At 38.2% G+C, this 22,552-nt stretch overlaps 4 protein-coding genes across 8 annotated transcripts; 2 read left to right on the forward strand and 2 right to left on the reverse strand.

Moving 5' to 3' along the window:
* Window positions 1-915: 915 nt before the first annotated feature.
* On the forward strand, window positions 916-6,854 carry LOC110186480 (putative fatty acyl-CoA reductase CG8306). Its single transcript, XM_020955705.2, has 6 exons — window positions 916-1,371; window positions 4,373-4,957; window positions 5,014-5,123; window positions 5,188-5,638; window positions 6,178-6,435; window positions 6,492-6,854. The coding sequence occupies exons 1-6, from the start codon at window positions 1,364-1,366 to the stop codon at window positions 6,628-6,630; spliced, it is 1,551 nt and encodes a 516-aa protein (XP_020811364.2). The 5' UTR covers window positions 916-1,363; the 3' UTR covers window positions 6,631-6,854.
* A 1,601-nt stretch (window positions 6,855-8,455) lies between these two features.
* On the forward strand, window positions 8,456-10,927 carry Dolk (Dolichol kinase). Its single transcript, XM_020955827.2, has 4 exons — window positions 8,456-9,278; window positions 9,350-9,836; window positions 9,895-10,540; window positions 10,596-10,927. The coding sequence occupies exons 1-4, from the start codon at window positions 9,148-9,150 to the stop codon at window positions 10,811-10,813; spliced, it is 1,482 nt and encodes a 493-aa protein (XP_020811486.2). The 5' UTR covers window positions 8,456-9,147; the 3' UTR covers window positions 10,814-10,927.
* Window positions 10,928-11,090: 163 nt separating this feature from the next.
* Window positions 11,091-11,682, reverse strand: RpLP2 (ribosomal protein LP2). Its single transcript, XM_020956924.2, has one exon. The coding sequence runs from the start codon at window positions 11,597-11,599 to the stop codon at window positions 11,258-11,260; it is 342 nt and encodes a 113-aa protein (XP_020812583.1). The 5' UTR covers window positions 11,600-11,682; the 3' UTR covers window positions 11,091-11,257.
* Window positions 11,683-15,536: 3,854 nt separating this feature from the next.
* On the reverse strand, window positions 15,537-22,219 carry Cdk4 (Cyclin-dependent kinase 4). 5 transcript variants are annotated; one of them, XM_086828970.1, is made up of 7 exons: window positions 22,143-22,219; window positions 20,514-20,711; window positions 18,091-18,256; window positions 16,817-16,952; window positions 16,427-16,755; window positions 16,232-16,367; window positions 15,537-16,161 (listed from the first exon to the last, which is right to left on the reverse strand). In XM_086828970.1, the coding sequence occupies exons 2-7, from the start codon at window positions 20,605-20,607 to the stop codon at window positions 16,078-16,080; spliced, it is 945 nt and encodes a 314-aa protein (XP_086685096.1). In that variant the 5' UTR covers window positions 20,608-20,711; window positions 22,143-22,219; the 3' UTR covers window positions 15,537-16,077. The 5 variants fall into 5 exon arrangements, with proteins under 5 accessions (XP_086685096.1, XP_086685098.1, XP_086685100.1 ...); XM_086828972.1 differs by having other exon boundaries at window positions 21,732-22,189; XM_086828974.1 differs by having other exon boundaries at window positions 21,905-22,186.
* Between the last annotated feature and the right edge of the window lie 333 nt (window positions 22,220-22,552).

The following is a 22,552-nucleotide window of genomic DNA, read 5'->3' on the forward strand; positions in this document are numbered from 1 at the left end:
TTGTTGCAAACTCTCTTTAAATAATTAACATTAATATCGTAAAAAGCGAGTAGACGACTGGCAATAAATAACCTGGTTGTATTTGGGACGCAAGTGTACATTGGGCCTGACTTAAAAATGTTGTTAAAATTTAAGTCTTCTTATTCATTAATTTGTAATGGAAAATATAGTTTAATTATACTAACATTACATTTTAAAAACAATAAATAAAACTCATATCTTGAAGCTGAAGTTTTTATACCTAGCTGTTAGCAATTGACTAAGTAAGCTTCAAATATTCCCATTTTTTGAATTTATATTTATCAATCTTCAATATGACAATATTTTTGACAAATTAAAATTTAAAAAATTCATAACTTAGCAAAAAAAAACATGCATTTTAATTTGGTTAGCTTTCCCATATTAGTTTTTATTAGGTTAATAAATCTGCTTACTGCATTTAAAAATTAAAAATTTTTTGGAAATTTTTGAAAATTTTAACGTTGAGCCCCTTATAAAATTTGGAAAAAAAAATCGGTCAAAAATTATATTTTTCCCTCTATGGCTAGAAAGATTCGCCTGTTGATGCTGATCAAAAATATAAATGATTTATTGAGTCGGAAATAACTCCTTCATAGCGTTTTAAGCCTTTGGCTAATATTATAATTCTCCGCAGGGGTATAATAAACCAGAATTGAGCCTGACATTGTTCTCGTTTTTAGAGAAACAGAAACCTTTTTAGAAAAGCTAGATAAATTCTTCTTTTCTGTTCATGAATATTTTTGTACCTTTTAGTTAGCTTGCAAACGTCTGACTGAATCTATAATACCCTCAGCTAGGGTATAAAACTCAACAACATTTTCGACTGAATAACTGGTTTGACCGACTGCTACGATCGTGGTGATAATGACGTTCCGTTGTGGCGTTGGAAACGATCAACGGCCTGGCTGCCGAGCACATTTCCGTGGCCATTCAGCGGGCAAGACATTCAGTTGAAGTTGTACTCTTGCCGGCAAACGTTCGGATATCGGAGCAATTCGTTGGATCGCAGATCGCTCTCACAGATACTCAGATACACAGGCGGCGTAACTCTCACACGTGCAGTTGCACTGGTGTTTGTACTTTGTTTACAGTCGCATCGCAGCAACAATAACGGCAGCGGAGTAAAAGATACATATGTACGATATATATATATGTATGTAGAAAGAAAGGAGACGAAGCAAACGAAAACGAGGAGGAGGCAGTGAGAGAGAAGAAAATACGTGGAAAAGAGAAATTCCGTCGTTCTAAGCCAAGTCGCTAGTCTGAGGCAAATAACCAAATCGTGCGGCTAACTGCAACGGCTGGCATAATTATTGGCAATCACCACACCTGCTGAGTAACCATGGCCAGGTAAGTGTGTGTTATTGCCTAAACAACGGTGATTTTGTGATCTTTTAGTGGTATTTTTTGATATTTTTGGTAGCCAGTCTGACCGCTTTCAGCCAGCAGCAGCTTCAGCTTCAGCTTTTTCTCTTTTCACCGCTTTCGGGTGTCATTTGTGAGGTTAGAAAGGCGGTGCAAAGTTCGAAATGCGACAAAAATCTGACAAGAGATACGTATTTTAAGTTCAAGATCAGTATCTTAAATCTATAGTTGTATAGGTTTGCCAGCAGAAATTCTTTAGGATTGGTATTAAACATACAAATGTACTTGCATCTTCCCAATTTGTACCTTTTTAAGTATTTGTTTATGATCATTTTAAGTAATACCAATTTTTAGGAGCGGTTCCAGAACAGAATTCATACAGTACAGTTGATTCTAATGCAGTACTAACTTCCAATGATAATATACTAAAATAACTTATGGTTAAACTTAGTAAAGATGCTGTTAAAGTTACCCTAAAGTTAGGCAACTCTTATAAAGATCTTTTTAAATGAAATACACATATATTTCAGATCTTTGTTCCATATCTCTAAAACCTTTATAACTGACAGAACGTACTTTGAGTTAATTAGAAGTTTAAAGTTTGACTAAATAGTATATATACTATATTATTAACTGCCGCTCGTGTCTGGAGACTAATTCTAGTTCATTACGGATCGTTTAACTCGACACTTTCTTTCCCAACGCGAGAATCTCTCACCTGAAGGGTCAACTCGCATTTGCGTCAACAATGGAAAATTTTATTAACCGGCTTAAATGTGAGAATAAGATTCAAATGGGATTAACATTTAAATTATTTCGACCTAAGTTTGACCTGTCTAGTAGTCCCTATTCAATAACAAGGTGCAATAGTAAAACCGGAAATGGAGAGGAAAATTACAGGTTAACCGGAATCAAAAGAAGCCGAAGGGAAACAAGATCCTGACAGGTTGCTAAATATTTACTGAACACGGCATCATAAATAATAATTTGCCCAGAGATTTATGTCCAGGCACAAGGTTGGATGCAGTTGGTAGGGTCAGTTACCCAAAGTCGAGTGCCTTAATGGCCGAGTTGGGACCAGCGAGCACTTAAGTTTTTATGCAAGCTAATGATATAGTGGTTCTTAACGCCAGCAATTAAGGAATGCGGTAAACTGTTGCCAATGAATGTGTGTTGCTACTGAATTATGCAACAGTTTTCCAGCGTAGTTTTCCGTTAAAGCTTTCAAGCGTTATATTTATCAAAAGCAATAAAATAATGATTAAACAATGAAAATGTATAAAGGAATTTACTTAGTACTTGACTTAGTTGCAGTACAAGTCAAGTATTCAACTTCCATATTAATTTAAATAAATTTAATAGCTATTTAGCAATATTATTTATACTTTAACGTGTTCCTAGGCAAACCAAAACTTAATTTGAAACAATTTTCAAGTAGCATTGCCACCATAAATCGCTTCACTTAATTATCCCAGATAAGCCCGTGACTGGTCAATGGAAAATCTAATCTCAGTAGCAGGCAGTTGATTTCGAAATGATAAGAAAGTTAATTTGCTGCAGTCAAAAAAAAGATAGATAGAAAGAAAGATAAAAAACAGCGGGAAAAAGTTTAAGCATAAAATCTGTCCAATGAGTTATTTCCAAATTTGGCTTGATTGGGTTCACCTACCTACTACCTGTTGTCCCTTTCGTTGCCAATCTGTTAGCCACAAAGTGAAAGCTTAATTTTGGTTGGCTTTAAAGCAAGCTCTTGAGCTGTGAGCCTGGTTAAAACGATGACTTGCCTTTTTTTCTGGCATGTAAACATACTGAAGCACCTGCAAAAGCTTCAACTGCACACTTTATCACATTTTCTTGATGTGTTTGTCCCCCTCGAGGTCCTCCTTTAATTGCTCAAAAGAAAATTTGCATTCCACTTTTATTTTTTGCATGCACAAACATAGGAATAGGAAATGTTGCATTTATTTGCTTCCATCCTAATGGGATTTGTTATGCAGAAATTATATCACGCTTGGGTAGAGGGGGCAAACATAAAAGACAAGAAAGAAAACACAGAAATCATCTTCAATGATCGTCATTATAAAATCATTTGGCATGACAAAAAAAATGTAAAGAAAAGACCGGGACACAGCGAACTGTGATGGAGGTCATTAAAAGAGAAATGAAGTTGGCTAATTGAATGGTCAGATTGCGTGTTTTTGTTAGAGATATCCCCTATGTTTGGTAATTCAATCGAAACAGTTGGAAAATATTGGATTTCAGTACTTGGTGAGAGAGACTTCCGGTTATGGAAAACCATTTTCTTTATCTAAAAAGAGTTATCATAAAAAATTAATGCAGTTTTAATAACAAAATCCGAATAGAAAAAACCCTTATAACCTTTAAGATTAACTACAAAGCCAGACATCTAAAGCTTCTCTTAGACGTCTAAGGGATCAAAGGTTAGTTCTAATAATCTTAGGTATCTTAGGTAGCCTCGCTAGTTATTAATTAACATTAAACGTGATCCTCCTACCACCTTATACAGGTTCTCTACTCTCTCCTTGGTTAGTTTCCTCAGTTCATTTGCAAGTTATTCAATCGCAAGACAAGTTTCCAGTGGAGTGCTCGTTCCAAAGTACCATGAGAACAGCATTTAAAGGCGACACCCACGACATGGATTTGAATGCTAGCATTAACCCGCAGGCCAACACCTGCTAACAAATCATTAGTTAGATCAATATTAGAGGAATCCATACAATGGGCACTTAGAACTTAGATATTCCATGGGGGGAAAACTGGTTTCCCGCTGGACAAACAGAGTCAAAGATGCTGCCCTCTCCCTCATAGGTTTTTATGGGTGAACGAGTGTCGTAAGCAACGGCATTCGCCCATTTGAATGGGCGATGAGAGAAAGTTTGGTTCATCATTTTTTATGAGACATCCATAGATATAGTCGCTAGTAGTTACATAAACTAATTGGAAAAATGAAACTACGTGTTTGCAGCTCACCCATCACAGAATTTTACGGAGGACGCAATGTTTTCATTACGGGAGCCACTGGCTTTGTGGGTGTCACCATTGTGGAGAAACTCCTACGTGATGTTCCCAATGTGGGCACACTCTATCTGCTGATGCGTGCCAAGAAGGGCAAGAATGTCCAGGAGCGACTCGAGGAGTTGAAGAAGAACTCCGTGTTCGATAAGTTCAAGGAGCTGCAGCTGGAGTCACGTCTATCCAAGATTGTTCCAATTGAGGGCGATGTGGGACTGGAAAATCTGGGCATCTCGCCCAAGGATCGCCAGACCCTGATCGACAATGTCAATGTGGTCTTCCATTCGGCGGCCACTTTGGACTTTTTCCAATCCCTGAAAGAGACCACAAACATTAATCTAAGAGGCACAAGGCGAGTGGTGGAGCTGTGCACGCAGCTGAAGAAACTGGATGCTCTGGTCCATGTGTCCAGTGCCTATGTGAATGCTTATCTTACGGAAGTTGAGGAGAAGCTATATCCCTCGCCTGAAGATCCAGAGAAGATTATCCAGCTGGCGGAGACGCTCAACGATGAGGCCCTCAAGGAACTGGAACCAAAGTGAGTGGTTAGCTGTTAATTAATAATTCAATCTATAACGAGACAATCTCTTAAAGACTGATGAAGGATCATCCAAATACTTACACCTTTACCAAGCACTTGGCTGAGCACGAGGTGGCAAATGTGGCCAGTAAATTCCCCTGTGGCATTGTCCGTCCCAGCATGAGTGAGTATCCTTTGAAGCAATCCTCCTACAGTATCCATAAACTGATAGTAAATCTCTTTCTTAGTCACCGCCGCTTGGAAGGAACCCATTCCTGGCTGGACCATTTCGAAGAATGGACCACAGGGCTTCTTCATGGGCGCCTCCAAAGGTGTATTGCGTCGCCTTCCCTTGGATCCCAATATCATCATGGATTACATACCCATTGATGTGGTGGTCAATGGCATCATAACCACCGGTTACTATGTCCACTCTCTGCAGGCTAAGAACGGCGGTCGTCCAGACGAGCTGCAGATCTTCCACCTGACCTCCAGTACTTACAAACCCTTCCGCTTCGAGCTGATGACGGACAAGATCAATGGGTATCTCCACGACTATCCGCTGAACAGTGCCGTCTGGTATCCCAACCTGCGTTTCGTCAAGAGCCTCTGGGTGTTCCGCCTAGGTGCCATTCTCTTCCACTTTGTGCCCGCTTTGATTCTGGATTTGGTGACGAAAATTGGAGGCGGCAGACCGATGTAAGTAGCGAAATGATTTATGTCTATATATTTGGTGAAAGTATGCAATTACCACAACAAAAGAGGAAAGATTAGGGGGGTCTTTAAAAAAAATAATTAAAATATATTGGAAGCTAAAAGTGGCGTTTTTGCATTGCAAATTATGTTGCGAATTTCGAGTTTTCTAATCATTATTTATTTTTATGAACTTTTACCTCGTCTTCTTTTTTTGCACGTTTATTTTAAATACAACTCGCGAAATGCTTTCTTATCTGCTTTGAATTTGAAAATAAACTAAATTTAGGAGATTTGGAGAAACCGAACAGAAAGCTGGGATAATAAATATTATTTAGCTCTTATCAAGAAGATAATGTATACAATATTAAAGCGTTTATTTAAGATTGAAATTACATTTGTCAAGGTTATTTTCATCTTAGAAGCTCTTAACTTTTAAAAGTTTAAAACATTTTATTACAAACTACTTTGAAACACTTAAAAAGGTATTAAGTTTCTTATAATTGTTTAATATATATAATTCAAATTTGTATCTTTAAATACAGCCTGATTCGTCTGCACAAGAACGTTTGGAACTCCCTGAATACCCTGGAACGCTTCATCTTTACGGAATGGCATTTCGACAATAAGCGTCTGCTGGCTCTCTCCAAGGCTATGAATCCGGTGGATAAGAAGAAGTACATCATTGATATTGGAGAGCTTAAGTGGGATGAGTACTTTAGCAATACGATTCTGGGAGTGCGTCAGTATCTCAGCAAGGAACCGCCCAAGAACCTAGAGAAGGCACGTCGCAAGGACAAAATGTAAGTAATTGGGTTTGAGGAAATATAGACCAAGTACTAAATCGTATATCCAACAGCCTCCTGGGTCTCCATGTGGCCCTGCAGCTCGGCTTCTGGTATGGCATCTTCAAGCTGGTCATTGGCATTACTGGTATTTCGGCCGCCAAGGGAGCCCTCATTCTGCCCGTCCTCTATTACCTGTTTGGACTGCTTTAAGCCAGCGATCACTTTTCCTCCATTAGTTCAACATTCTCTTAATGTTATTTATGCTAAATGCAACTTGTGCAAGGTTTGGTTTTAAAATATACAAAAAAAATACAAACAGGAAATTAAGTTTCTGGAAAGCGGATATTGGTATACCCTTGCGGATTACCAATAGACCCAGTAGCATTCCCAGTAGAACGTTTAAAGTCTATTAAATTGTTGGTATTCAGAATCTACTTTTTGATCTATTTATTTATTATTCCCTTGCAGTTTTAGTCAGAAGATATGTTTTTGTTGAGCATCAATAACCAAGTCGATCTAGCCATGTCCGTCCGCTAGTCCGTTTCTACGCAAACTAATCCCTCAGCTTGGAAGCTATCTGAAGCTATCAATTTTCAGTTAGTCTTCTATATACTCTCACTCGTATATAAAACAGAACGAGCCGGATCGGATGAATATAACATATATCTTTTATTATTATTGAATTTCGTTTTTAGTTTAATGAAAATCGGTATACCATATAATATAACTGCCAGAGAAACGGTTGTTAAGTGTAGAGGATCAGTAAGTATCTTTAAACAATAAGTAGATATTACCAGGTAAGTATCAATGAACATTAAGTAACTATGGCCAGTAAGTAACTATGACCCGTAATTAACTCTGATCAGTAAGTATCAATGAACAGTAAGTAACTTTGACCAGGAAGTATATATCACCAGTAAGTACGTATGATCAGTTACTAACTTTGAGCACTAATAAACAATGACTTGCAATTTTTGTAACACAACACATTTCTAAAACGTAGCCGGCAGAAGTCACTTCGTTCCGGGGATGTTAGAACCAGTTGGGAATCATATGCATAGATGTGCAAGATTTGTTTTGGAATAAAGAGCAAGCTATTTGAATGAAACTATGACGTTATTCGTCTATATAATTTTACGAGTATATATGTCGGATCATGGCGAATCGGTGGACTATATAAAAATATATATATAGCTGTCATAGGAACGATCGGACGATTTACAGAACTAAGTACTTACAGAAGTAAGTATCAATTAGCATTGAGTAACTATGACCAGTAAGTAGCTATGACCAGTGAGTAACTATAATCAGTAATTAGCTCTGATTAATAAGTATCAATGAACAGCGAGTAACTTTGACCAGGAAGTATCTATGATCAGTAAGTATCAATAATCAGTAAGTATCTATGAACACTAATAAACAATGACTTGCAACTTTTGTAACACAACACATTTCTGAGACTTAACCAGCAGCAGTCACTTCGTTCCGGGGATGTTAGAACCAGTTGGGAATCATATGCATAGATGTGCAAGATTTGTTTTGGAATAAAGAGCAAGCTATTTGAATGAAACTATGACGTTATTCGTCTATATAATTTTACGAGTATATATGTCGGAGCATGGCGAATCGGTGGATGTGTATGTATACATATATATAGCTGCCATAGGAACGATCGGAAACTTTTAAGAAAAATAAATTATAACTTTTTCAGTTTTCAACAGTTTTTGATTATTTTATTCTACAATTTTGTGTAACATTTTATGAAAATCGGACTACTATATATAGCTGCCTTAGGAGCGATCGAGAAATTAGTTTAATTAAAAACTATAACTTTTTCAGTTTTTAACAGATTTTCATATTACTTAATTATTATTTTAGAATTTTGGTTTTAATTTTATGAAAATCGGACGACTATATCTTATAGCTACCATAAAACCATAGTTAAATGTAAAGGAAAATGCAAAACCGTGAGTGTAGCTTTAATTTAATATGTATTAGTGAATGTAATGAAACTACGTATTACTTCGTTGTTTTTTAACATTGATATGTATGTATATATAGTTTATATGGTATTATTTATTTATGATCCAATTGCAATCTGCAATGGTATACAATCATCGGCGCGCAAAAGTTAACATTCTTTAATATTTTATTTATTATACTTGAAATTCCATAAATATTAAATGAACTGCAGAAATTTCAAATTTGCTAAGGCATTTTGACCCAGTAGTCACTAAAGGGTTAACAGAGGCGCGCTGTTAAGGCAATGCTAAGTGACCGTTTGGCTGTACTTTCTGGTATATTTTTTTGGTCGAACTAAAATACCATAATGTTATTATTATTTCACTTCGTTATTTTTCGTAGATTTGCTGATTTATTTACCCAAAATGTGTATTTAACAATCAACTAATTATAAATAAACTGCCAAAATGGAGTTTAAAGCTAGCTTTGACCGAGTTAACACGCGCGCGCAGTATGAGCGCACTCTAAGACCAAAAATACCAAAGTGCATTTGAAACCAAACAAAGCAGCAGCAACAGTTTGGTGCATGGACAACAACAACGCGCGACCAGCTGGTCCAGTGCATCCCAAAACGCTTTCCCGAAGCCTGACCTGCAGGAAAGAAAAGCCCACGCTTTTCACCGTGACCTCTTTGCCGAATACACACCGAATACGCGGACACTTTTGGGCTAAAGCCATGTTTTGAGCCACCGAAAGGAGCTGATAATGCGGCGTTCCGAACCAGATATCGAGCCATCGGACTCGGATTCCTGCTCCTCCACGACGGACAGCCAGGCGAGCCACGAGCGGATCACCCAGCGAGCGGATGTGTTCACCATCAAGGCCATGTCGCCCAGGTGAGTCGCCGAGAAGGTCCAAAGTGCGGTGATTCTTATCTCTAATCCGGAAATCTTATCTGACCCTTTAGACCCAATGCTAGCCTCGGCGCCTGGCTATGTTTGTTGCTTCCACTGGCCCTGGGCGTCCGCCTGTTGCATTCCCCGACTGGCTGCCAGGATGAAGCCCAGATGCAATGGATTCTCACCGTCTCTGCCGGCGGAATGGCCCTGGAAACGCTCTGTTTCTTCATCTATGCGTTTATTAAGACGGGCATCTTGGTCAAGTGCCTGGTAAGCCTTCTGCCCGGAGTGATTACGAGTATGTGCTTCTGTCTCCTGGCGGACACGTCACTCGCCTTTGCGCTCTCCGTGGGATTCGTGATGACCGCGTCGTATCAACAGATTTATATTTACACACTGCGCGGCTTTAAGAACTCCTTCACGTATGGCGAGGCTTCTGTTTTTGTCCAGGGACTGGTTCTCTTTGTCATGAGTGCTATCTATCGATTCAGTGGCTTGTTTTGCGACGGATCCTGGGCAACTGAGGATTTTGACAAGCTCAATATGATTATGGTGGTTGGTATACCTGAGTTTACTGATGTAGATCTCAATTTTGATCAATTCTCTTCCCCAGAATGCCCTTTTCTGGCTGCTAGTGTTTTGCGTGGCTCTAATCACACTTCCCTCGCTGAGAAAACCTGTGTCCTTTTATCTGTCGTTTGGTGTACTCGCGGCGGCAGTCACCTGTATGCCGGTGACACAACCCCTGCCCTTGATTAACCTCATCCAGTTCCTGCTCCGGGATCAGAATCGTCTGAGCATCCTGGTCTTCTATCTGCTGCTGGTCCTGCTCACCTGCATCACTGTAGCCTGGCAGATTGGCAGCACGGCCAATACACGGGTGCGAAAGATATTCCATCTCTTGATAGTGCTCGTCTATGTCCCGGGAGTGATCTACGAGTGCGCCCTGCTGTACCTAGCTACTGGAGTGGCGTTGGCTGTATTTGTGGTGCTGGAGTTGCTGCGTGTGCTTAAGATTCCACCATTCGCTGACAAACTCGGGGATGCCTTTCGTTCATTCAAGGATGAGAAAGATGCTGGCGATATGGCTTTGACTCCGTTTTGCCTGCTCATCGGATGCTCAATGCCTCTTTGGTTGACGCCGTGTCCTTGCTCTGGCCGGGATGTGCTGGCCTTGCTCTCGGGTATTCTGGCCGTGGGTGTTGGTGATACTGCCGCCAGTGTCGTTGGCTCCAAATGGGGTCGCAGCAAGTGGGGAAGTGAGTTATTTTATGCTCCTATTTTATAGGATTTACTAAATAACAGTCGTTATAGAATCATCGCGATCTGTGGAGGGCACCGTCGCCTTTGTGGCCTCCATCCTGTTCGCTGTCTGGCTGCTGGATTACGCCGGATTAATGGCCATGACCCAGGCCAAGTGGTTTGCCGTCATTTTCGCGGCTCTCAACTCTGCCCTCATAGAGGCCTTCACCGACCAGGTGGATAATTTGGTGCTGCCGCTGATATTCTACGCTATAGTGGGCCTGGCCTAAGCTGCTTTAAGCGGCTGTACATAGTATGTAACTAATAGTAGCATTCCCCGGTGTATTTATGTGTAAATTATAATTAATTAAGAACTATAAGTAAATAAAAATCAGTCCGCTATACGTTTAAATGTTCTGTTAATTAACAGTATGTTAGCCAAGATAAGGGGTCTTTAACAGCGTTGTGCACTGCTTTCCAACAGAATGTTAACAAACACGTGGGGCTTGCAATTTCTTTTTTGGCAAAAATACAACATTTAGGCAAACAAATAACACATTTTGGGCATTTCTATATAATGTGCAAATACTGCAGATTTTTATTGTATAACAATGGTCATCGGATGATAAGTTCTTTATCGTCTGCGGAGTACTCCAGGGGTGACAGTCTGCTTGGTCCAGTATTTACACAGTATATACGGCGTTTTTTGGGTGGGTAAAACTAGAAGATCCAGCTTATTCGAAGAGAGCGAAGCCCATGTCGTCATCCTCGGACTCGGACTCCTCCTTCTTCTCCTCCTTCTTGGCCTCCTTCTTGTCGCCTCCAGCGGCGGCAGCGGGAGCAGCATCGGCAGCAGCGACGGCACCGCCGCCTCCAACGGGCATGGAGGACAGCTTCTCGCGTCCCTCCTTGATGAGCTCCTCGATGCTCTTGCCGGCCAGCTCCTTGATCACCTTGGTCAGGCGCTCAGTGTCGACCTCAATGCCCACGGAGCTAAGGATCTTCTCCAGATCGGCGTTGGCGGGGGAGTCCTTGCCACCCAGGACAGCCAGAAGGTATGCAGCCACGTAACGCATGTTTAAGTCTTTATTTTTAATCGACACGAAACGTGATTAGCAAAAAAGCACAACTTTCCTTTGCAAGTTGAAAAAGCGAAAAGAGACGGAAGTAGGGCCAGAGTTGCCAGTTTGGCCTATATCTGCTACATCTTTAGCTATATCTAGTATATCTGGTATATTTAAAATCTGGAAAGCTTGCCGCTAGCATATAGCGATAAAAAAGCTAGTTTCAATATTCATCTTGCATATTCTACTATATTTTATCTAATAATACATAGTATTTGTACTACGTGTGTTTTATTTAATAAGAAAGATAAATATTCAATTTATATTTACTGACATGGTTTTTTACATCAATATTAATATTTCAAAAAAGCATTTAACTTAAGAAGGGAGAAGGAAAATGCCAATCAATTTTTGGTTTTTTGTTTTGTCTTAAAAACAAATTTTAAAATAAAAATATACTACAATTATCTAATATCATTATCAAATTTCTTACCCTTTTCATACTGAAACAAAGTAAACTATTTAAAAACTTATTCCTGAAATTTATCATCTCCTTTTTCCACTAGATGTAGCGTTTTTAAATTGCCTAGTTCTTCATCTTTTAGAGCGAACTTGGCATAACACAAGCATAATTTAATTAGAAAAACCCTATCACTATGATGGCCAATCCACCAAACTCAAGCTCCGAAAACATCCTCAAATACATAGACAGCTGTCAAATCTTCTACAAAATATGAATCCCATGTAAATATTAAAAAAAAAATTTTAAATAATAAAAAAAACAAAACAAACTGCAGTAAGCAATAAATTATTTTGTAAATATATGTAAACCAATATAGAAATAAGCCACATGTAAATTCTGTAAGTAAGCACCATTAACTACAAACGTAACCAGCGAGCTGAAGGCCTATGTAGCTATAGCTCTTAAACATAAGTTAGCTCTTAGTTTATAACTATCTGTAAGCTTCAGATATATAAAAAAAATACAATTAATTAAGAAAATAATACTGTATACATTTCATGTATAGCTTAAATCTTAGTATTTAGTTTAGCTATTTAGTATTTATTTAGCTTATTTTAGCTATTTTCACCCAGAATTTAGCTATTAAGTGTGGTCATAGCCGGCCACACTGGTTGGGGGTAAGAGCCATAGCTGCAAAAATATCGATGTCGGTATCGATACCACTATGGGGGATGTTTTCCAACATCGATATTTTCGCGAGATAGCTCTAAATTCATGGGCGGATTAAGTATGACCAGTCCCTTTTCTGACTTTTTTTGCTGCAAAGCTTTCGCGCAAAATTCAAATAATTGCGAAAACTAACTTTCTGCAAAGTCGAAGGGCAAGCATTATCACTATCACTTATCACACTAGATGTGAACAGCGTGGAGACCGCGAACAGACTGAGGCCCGCGCCAGTATAGTGCCTGAATTTATACTCTCCAAGTAATGAGAAGAATTGAGAAAGTGAGAGCGAGAGAACGAGATATTGCTTTAGAAATGCAAGGAGAGATGGAGAGAAAGAGATACTCAGAGAAAGGCTGACGACCGTTTCTATGACATCTATATGATATAGTCGTCCTAACTTCGGCACGCCGAAGTTTATATACCCTTGCATATAGAACTTCGATGACTTCCTGGATTCCTTCCATACAATATAAAATATATATATTAATGTTAAAAAACAATGAAGTAATACCTGCTTTCATTTCATTCACCTATACATATTATATTTTCAGTTTTACATTCACAGATTTGCATTTTTGCTCCACATCTAACGATCGGTTGTATGGCACCTATATGATATAGTCGTCCGATTTTCATAAAATTAGACACAGAATTTAAGACTGATATAAAATGGCTATATCTTAAATTTAATGAAAATCTGCTGAAAACTGAAAACGTTAAATTTTTTAATTGTATTCATTTTTTGATCGTTCCTATGGCAGCTATGTGATATAGTAGTCCGGTTTTTTTATACCCTTGCAGGGTATTATAATTTCAGTCAGAAGTTTGCAACGCAGTGAAGGAGGCACCTCCGACTTTATAAAGTATATATATTCTTGATCAGGGTCAACAGCCGAGTCGATCTAGCCATGTCCGTCTGTCCGTCTGTCCGTCTGTCCTTCTGTCCGTCTGTCCGTCTGTCCGTCTGTCCGTCTGTCCGTCTGTCCGTCTGTCCGTTTCTACGCAAACTAGTCTCTCAGTTTTGAAGCTATCTGAATGAAACTTTGTAGTTAGCCTTCTATATACTCTCACTCGTATATATGTCGGAACGGGCCGGATCGGACGACTATATCATATAGCTGCCATAGGAATGATCGTAAAATTTTTACAAAAAAATTTTTAACTTTTTCAGTTTTCAATAGAATTGGATCAAATTTAAGATATAGCCATTTTACTATACTCTACAATTTTGTGTAAAATTTTATGAAAATCGGACTAATATATCATATAGCTCCCATAGGAACGATCGAGAAATTAATACAATTAAATTTATAACTTTTTCAGTTTTCAGCTGATTTTCATCAAATTTAAGGTATAGCTATTTTATATTAGTCTTAAATTTTGTGTCAAATTTTATGAAAATCGGACGACTATATCTTATAGGTGCCATACAAACGATCGTTTGATGTAGAGGAAAAATGCAAATCTGTGTATGTAAAACTGCAAATATAATATGTATAGGTGAATGAAATGAAAGCAGGTAGTACTTCGTTGTTTTTTATTACAAATATATATAATTTATATTGTATGGTTTCCTATTCATAGAAGTTCTATCTGCAAGGGTATATAAACTTCGGCGTGCCGAAGTTAGCTTTCTTTCTTGTTTTTTATAACTTTACACAAAATTGTAGATTAAAATAAAATGGCTATATCTCATATTTGATGAAAATCTGGTAAAAACTGAAGAAGTTATAATCTTTAATTTTATTAATTTCTTTTATTTCTTATAAAATGGCTATGTATCAAATTTGATGAAAATCTGTTGAAAACTGAGAATGTTATACTTTTTAATTGAATTAATTTCTCGATGGTTCCTATGGGAGCTATATGATATAGTCGTCCAATTTTTTATAAAATTTTACACAAAATTGTAGAATAATATGAAATGGCTATATCTCAAATCTGTTAAAAACTAAAAATGTTATAATTTTTCTTGTAAAAATTTTCTGATCATTCCTATGGCAGCTATATGATATAGTCGTCCGATACGGCCCGTTCCGACATATATACGAGTGAGAGTATATAAAAGGTTAACTACAAAGTTTCATTCAGATAGCTTCAAAACTGAGAGACTAGTTTGCGTAGAAACGGACAGACGGACATGGCTAGATCGACTCGGCTGTTGATCCTGATCAAGAATATATATACTTTATATAGTCGGAGGTGCCTCCTTCACTGCGTTGCAAACTTCTGACTGAAATTATAATACCCTGCAAGGGTATACAAATTTCGATAAAAACAATTAAAGAATGTGAATATTTCGGCTCTTCTACAGGTTATAAATTTCCCAAAAACAAGTGATTAAAAAAAAAAAAAATTAATAAAATCATACTAAAATTGTAGTTAATTAAAATTTAAAAAAAAATAATGAATATATTTGAAAAGAATTTCGAAAACAAAAATTGACGTAAGGAATGTAAATTTTTTGGGTCTTAATCCAAATAATCAATAATAAAATATCAATAATTTTAATTTTCCAAAATGTAACAAAACTAAAATTAAAAAAAATGCAAAAATATTTCTTGTACAAAATTTGCACACTCATGATAATTTGTTTTTCGATTAAAATCTAATTAAATTGTAGTTATTATGGCTTAGTTTTATTAGCTTGCCTAATACACGTCTTCCAAATTTGTTCCTAATTGAATGTATAATTTAAACAAATACAATTTTAAGGAACTTTTGCCTTGCACATTTCCAAGCAATAGAAAAGATAATTGCTTTGCGTTTTGTTTATATATATTTCATTTGTTGCTGTATATATAGTTATATATTGTTTATTATAATTACACATATATGTATAAGTGGTTGTTGTTGTACAAAATTTTGAAATTGTATAATGCATTCCTGAACTTTGTGTATCACATTTCGATTTGGGGGACTTTCCGTTTGTCCTCGAGAATCGTTTCACATTTACGGTCATCCGTCAGTTGGTTGTATCATCTATATATAGCTATATACATATATATATATATATATATATATATAGTTGATCGGCAGTAATAAGTATATATCGCGACACTGTTTACACGTTTAATCTTACAACTACAAACATATTAAGGTAATTCCTTCCATATTCCGGACCCGGATCCGGGACACTGTAACTAAACTGGACTGTATTGAAAACAAAACTGCTTCTTCACACACTACACTTAAAAAAGGAACATTGTAACAAGAACGTTGCGAGGCCATTTGTGGGGAGGGGCTCAACTAGTCTCCGGGGATGTAATGATCCCCCAGTGGTTCTGCCACTGGCCCAGGGTTAGAGCGGCTCCTGTTGGAAGTACTCGTGTTCCATGCAGGCCAAGGCAGAGGGTCGCAATCGGATGTCATAGGACAGCATTTGCTGGTGATGCAAGAAAGCGAGAGTATTAGATATATAATAGGAGATTTTTATATAGAAATAATATAGTTACATTCAACAGATCGTCGGCATACTCGCAGAGATTGGGACAAAAGTCACGGGGTCTCTTTGGATGACGATTGGGAAAGTGCTCCCTGGCCACGGAGATAGTTTGTGGCCATTGCTGGTCTGTGGGACGACCCGTCAATCTGTAAAATAAATAGAAATTAGATTTAAAGTTTACAGAAAGGCTATTATCTTGCATTACTCGAAGATGCGGTCCAGCTGATTCTTTTCCGAGGTTCCCGGAAACAGGGCCTTGCGGTTAAACATCTCAAAAATGATGCAGGCAGCACTCCAAATATCCACGGTGCTGTTGTAGGATTGTGCAAGCAGGACTTCCGGTGCTCTGTACCACAGAGTGACCACCACCGAGGTGAGCTTCATCTCACAGTCATAGGTCTTGGCCAAACCAAAGTCTGCAATTTTTAGATGACCCTGCGCCGAGACCAACAGGTTCTGTGGCTTCAAGTCCCGATGGACAATGCGATGGGAGTGCAAGAAGTCCACGCCAGTTAGAAGTTCCCTCGACAGACGCTAGAAAAAACAACAAAAATATATGTATTAAATAGATTTAAGGAGAAACCTAGAAACTCACCTGCACTGTGGCCGGCGACATGCCCGACTTGGGCAGCCTTTCTATGAGATCCGACAGATCCTGCTCCAAGTGTTCAAAAACCAAGAGAATCATCAGCTGGCCATCGCGTTCCAGAAACTGGCATACTTCGAACAGTCTGGAAAGAGAGGGGTAACACACAAATACATCAGTTTGTTTGTGTTGTATACAGGGGAAAAGTTTAAATGTTGAGAGCGTAATACCCAAGCTGTCATACAAGTGCTGGCAGCGCCACTATTCAAGTGGCCATACTTTGGCAATTTCTGGAACTAAACAAAGCACTCCAGACAAACACACATGCACATGGCCTACGATATTACGATCAAAGAGCAAAGAGTTTGAGTAGCGGAAACAAGCAAATAAGAGAAGCAACCTAACATAATGTTAAGCAACATTGTTGATGGCGCTGCTAAAGGTATCTCTTTATGAATTGTTGACAAAATAAATAATTTTATACGTTACTATATAATGTCACTTAAAAATTTGAAATATTTTGCATTTAAAATTATAAAAATGCTTAAGTTTAAGGAAAAATAATTTTTTCCTAAAGTTTTCAAGGCTCTCCTCCACTTATATTTTCTTCAAACCCAAAATACACACTTTTGCTTTCAAACAACATCGAACCCCACAACAGCAGCGCCAGAGTAAACATACAGCTGTTGTCCACTCTCTAACATACGACATTCACGCTCTCCCTCTCTCACGCTGTTGATCTCGCCTGTATCGTAGGAGTGAGAGCGCAACACACAAAGCCAAGCGAGAGTGAGTGAAAGAGCGGCATGCTCTGCCTATCGATCGTTAGCAACATTATTTCTTGGCGCTATCGAGTCTGTTGGGCGCGCACTCTCTTAAAATTCAAATTTAAAACGGCTGCCGCACTATAAGTTTTTGCCAATACAAAATCAGCGGATCTGTGAATGCACAGCGACTGGCGTCGTTATCAGCGGGGAAAAGTTGAGCCGCTTCAGAGTTATTTGACAGGCATATGTCCGAGTAGGGTGAGGAAAGAGCAGCAGTGCAAAACTTGCAGCGCCAGATCGGCGGCCTATATAAAACGTGCAAAAGATAAACAAAAGCAAAGTGACATTGTAGCGATTAGTTGGGGCGCCACCTCGGCCTCATTACATGTATATAAGTATATGTGTGCAAGATAACACCCCCTCATGTGTATACATATAATAATTGTACCCTGTTTGCTTCTTAATTTTGTAGTTTAAAAAAGCTAATATTCTTGAGATAATGAAATACACACTCACTTGACTATATTGGCATGATCGCTGGCATTTAGCTGCTTTAGCAGGGCAATCTCCCTTAACGTGGACATTGGCACTCCATTCTCATTCAATGCGATCCGCACCTTCTTAATGGCCACTATCTTACCAGTTTTCATGTCTCGGGCTCTGAAAACCGTTCCATAGGCGCCTGCAAAAAGAAGAAATCAAAGAAAAAAAGAGCACACGAAATTAGATCAAAATTTTGCGAATGACGGAATAAAATGGAAATGCTAATCAGAAGTGCAAAGCAGAGAGGAGAGCGTACGAAGGCCAGATAAGAGTAAAGTAAAATTGCCGAAAAATTTCGCAACACAAGCGGGGGGTGTGGGAGGTTAAGGGGGAGATATCACCCAAGTCAGCTGTGCTGATAAGATCGGCGAATAATGCCGGCTGATTGGGTGATATCTGGCGCAAAACTATTCAAGATTGCAGGAAATATAGGAGCAGCAGGCAGCAGGGAGGCACAGGGAGAAAATCAAAGCACAAAAACAAACAGCAAATTGCTCATCAATTTGGCTTTGATTTATATATATAGGAAAATAAAAGCCACTTATCTATGACATATGAACCAATATGATTCTTTCAAGCATTTCATATTCATCGGTTTATATTTAGCTTTATGCTTAAAGGGGATATTTATAAAATTCTCTTTATTTTGTCCAGTTTTAAAGGGAATTATATATGTTATTAATAAGAAATAAATATATATTTTATTATACATAATAATTATATTGCAAGACCACCCTTGATAGAAGTTGTTGTATACTAATTTACTTCACCATTTTTATACTGAATGCCAAGCTTTAAAACAATCTTTTAAGTATCTTTTATTATAACTATAAGTATAGACATATAAGCTTAAAAACCTGTATAAGTTAATCTTAAGATACGTAATCTTAAGATTATCTTAAGTTATATAAGTTCCTGAGCTTCTGACGCTATTAAAACCTGATATATAATGATCATATAACATGATCTTGGTTCTGTTTTGTTCTGTTTCCTTTTTTTTTTGCGTGTGTGGAGAAAGGCCGAAAGAGAATAGAAAGAGAGCCAAAAAAGAATTCCAATCAGAATCAAATGCCAGAGACAAAATGTTGTCACCGGAAATTTACGAGTATCGTCCGGGACTGATGGACGGACGGAGACATGCGTGGGATACCACGGCAACCATCTATTTTGGGTGACATTGACAGGCAAGGTAATAGACCAAGGGGCACGATCTGGGGAGGTGTGTTTTTGGGTGGTATGGGGTCTGTTTGGTACTCCACACCACCTATTTAGCTTGTGAACTGTGCCGCTGTATTTCGCGAGTCACAAGGCACAAGGCCGGAGAGCTCGACTTTGACTATTATTGCGACTTGCGACTCGTTTTTGCCGTCGGCTACTGGGCTCTCCGATTTGATTTTGTCAAAATACAACAAAAAATCTCGAAAAATTGCGCACAGACCAAGGCACAAAAAATAAAAAATAAAATAAAGAAACAACAATGAAAGGTTGGAGCGAAAGCGAATGGCAAGGGGCAATAATTGAATGAATGCGAACAAGAGGAAACAGACAGACGAAAAATGTAAGTGTGTGTCGTATAACAGATGAAATTCAGTGCCCCATGAATGGCTTTACCTTCCGTTTAAAAAAAAAAAAAAAAAACCCCTACCTTTACGCCCCTCTACCTGACAATATCAATCATTAACATTCGCTCGGTGACGTAATTGATATTCGGCCTTTATTTACACAAAAATAAACGGTTTAGGAATTACGGACTCAAAAAAAATAATAAGAAACATAACGATCATGAAACACTTGTCAGAGCATCGATCTGGCTTCAATATGACTTGCTTATAAGCAATATAAAACAATATTAATACACGTGGCCCTTGGAATAAACCTAAAAGTATGCAAGGAATGCAAGGAAAAGCCCCTATAGAGGGAAGTTTTTAATAGAGAGGGGTTTACTAAGTCAATATTTCCCCTTTTCCAAGAATTTTCATGCTTAATTAGTTGCGGTTTCACTATAAAACTCTACAAAAGGTTCGACTTAGCTGACTGACAGAGTACCCTACAGCAAAAAACCTGTACAAATTATATTTTCCCTATTTAATACCCATTATTAGTCAACAAATTAACAAAAATCATTAATAAAAACCCGTTTTCAACTAACAAATATTGTGTTTGGTTAAGCTTCATTAGTTCTCTGGCTAATAAAAACTTTTAGTAACCCTAAAAATAAGCCATAAAAAACTCCCTTCCTTAGCCCAAGTTTGTACAAACAAATTAATACAAAATCTTTAATAATCCCACACACACACAGATCCGCAGAGCACCTCGCCAACGATAGGTAAACAGCGCCAGAACTATGAGAAAGCCACCTTTGCAATGACCTATCCCAACAACAAAAATCCGCTTACCTGTGCCAATGATGTTGAGCTCCTCGTAATTAAACGGATCACCGCTGCCAAACTTCTTTGGCTGTGACATTTTCTGTCGCTTTGAGAGTGACATATATGTTGATTTCTATAGCTACCGATCTTTCGCTTCTGGATTTGTCACAATTCACCGGAATTTGGCATGAGTAGATCGTTGGTAATATTCAATTATTGCGCCCACTGTAATAAACGTAGAAATACCGATTATCAATCTGTGCCAAGTTATCGATATATCCTTAGCCGCCTGCGATAGTTTACAGAGAAGTAGACAGAGAAAAAGAGAGACGGGGAGAGCCTGTTACCGGTTACCTGTGCAGATAACCCAAAACTCGCGATAAAGACTGGTGTGACAGGTGTTAATGGAGGGCCCTCGTAAGAAAACAGAAGTCTGGCTATATGCTCTCCTATGCTCGTTCTATCTATGAGACCACACACGCACACACACACACACACACACACACACACACAGGCAGGCAGGTCATTGAACTTTGGTTAATGTTTTCGTTTATTTGTACTTTTATTTTATGTCTAACCGATCGCACGAGAGCAATCGCGCTTCACACTAGCTCTAGTTATGATTTATGCATGTTGCTTCTCTCCCCTCTCTCTTCTCGTTCTTCTTCTTCTTTGGCGTCTCCCTTTTGGGGCTTCTTTCGTGCATCCTGTTACTTTTTACAGCTCACGGAATGCTACTTATTCAAGGATGACACTTGCTTTACTTTCCAGAGAGAGAGAGAGAGAGAGAGAGAGAGAGAGGGAGACAGAGATAACATAAAATGTTAATAGCTTTCCATTTCTGCATTTCTTTGTATTATGATAATAAAGGAATTAAAAAGGAATTAGTTCGCTCAGTGTACTGCTAGCAAGTTCCCAATGCCCGAAAAAAAAGAACCCGAATAATTTGTTGTTCTTGCCATTTGTCAATTAATTCTAATCGCGAGACAACACAAACAACAACAAATAAATAACGCAACAAAAAAACATAGAAGGCACACACAAAGTTATAGGTGAAAAGGCAACAAAATAACAAAAAAAAAAAGAGTGGGTAGATTTCGAGGAAAAGAATTATGAGAGGTGTATAAATCTGGAATAGTTATTGTTGCAATAGTTGTTTCCCGAGTCCCCCTCTCTCTCTCTCTCTCTCTCTGTGTGTCTCTCGCTCTTCCACTGATAACACACACACACGCACGCTTTTTTCACCGTTTCTTCTTCACTTCTTCGTTTTTTTCCCGGTGTATTTCAATGTCAATGTTACTGTTTTTTTCGGCTCTATTGTTGTTGTTGTTCTTCTTGTTGTTGTTGGTTGGTTTGCAAAATATTAGTTAAATATTAAAAAATGTGTTTTTTATTTGCCAAGTGACTCGCACACGCACACTTGTAAGCACTCTGGCGATCTCACACGCACACATCCAAACATCTCCATATATGTACACAGGTATGTCTGTATGTTTGTAGGTTCAATTTTTATATTCGCCTTTCGATGAAATAATTTTTGGGCATTTGTTGATAATCAGCAAGAGCCGCACACGATCGGAGCACGGCGACGCGTAGCGAATGCGGTGGGTAGCCCGATTAATTAACAAATTCTCTAAGTTAAAAAAAAACTTTTACCAATATTTGTAAGAACCGACGGCGAGGAGTGTTTTGGTTGCAATAATGCTGATATACTTGGTTCGCTAACGCGACGCTTACGATATTCGGCCGTTACAGCGTTTTCTCTTCGGCTGTTGGCGCGCTGTTAGCTAACGCCGGCCGGCTAACAGCCTGTTGCTCCTGCTAAAACTGTTAACCGTTAAATTTCGAAAGTGCTTGGAGAAGTGGAGTAATAAAATTATGGTTTATTATCTTTATTTTTTTATATGTTGGGTTTAAGTAAAGGTTACCAAATATTAGAATTGATAAAAACGGAAAAAATATTTTTAAAATTATATATGTAATTTTCCAAGATTTATTAAATTAAATTAGTTGTGAAATGTGAAATTTTAAATACTTTTTGACTTTAATATTTTATAAATATACTT

This window comes from Drosophila serrata, unplaced genomic scaffold (genome assembly GCF_035046125.1).
Source record: "Drosophila serrata isolate PLE 108 unplaced genomic scaffold, ASM3504612v1 contig_184, whole genome shotgun sequence".
Classification (NCBI taxonomy): Eukaryota; Metazoa; Arthropoda; class Insecta; order Diptera; family Drosophilidae; genus Drosophila; species Drosophila serrata.

Bases quoted from the DNA above. Each gene is read 5' to 3' on its own strand.
- LOC110186480 (XM_020955705.2), top strand. The intron at 4,958-5,013 runs GTGAGTGGTTAG...AATCTCTTAAAG, and splicing joins CTCAAGGAACTGGAACCAAA to ACTGATGAAGGATCATCCAA. The intron at 5,124-5,187 runs GTGAGTATCCTT...TCTCTTTCTTAG, and splicing joins CATTGTCCGTCCCAGCATGA to TCACCGCCGCTTGGAAGGAA.
- Dolk (XM_020955827.2), top strand. From the start codon at position 9,148: ATGCGGCGTTCCGAACCAGATATCGAGCCATCGGACTCGGATTCCTGC. The intron at 9,279-9,349 runs GTGAGTCGCCGA...CTGACCCTTTAG, and splicing joins ATCAAGGCCATGTCGCCCAG to ACCCAATGCTAGCCTCGGCG. The intron at 10,541-10,595 runs GTGAGTTATTTT...CAGTCGTTATAG, and splicing joins GGGTCGCAGCAAGTGGGGAA to AATCATCGCGATCTGTGGAG.
- RpLP2 (XM_020956924.2), bottom strand. From the start codon at position 11,599: ATGCGTTACGTGGCTGCATACCTTCTGGCTGTCCTGGGTGGCAAGGAC.
- Cdk4 (XM_086828970.1), bottom strand. From the start codon at position 20,607: ATGTCACTCTCAAAGCGACAGAAAATGTCACAGCCAAAGAAGTTTGGC. The intron at 16,756-16,816 runs GTGAGTTTCTAG...TGTTTTTTCTAG, and splicing joins TGTCGCCGGCCACAGTGCAG to CGTCTGTCGAGGGAACTTCT. The intron at 16,162-16,231 runs GTAACTATATTA...TTGCATCACCAG, and splicing joins ATGCCGACGATCTGTTGAAT to CAAATGCTGTCCTATGACAT.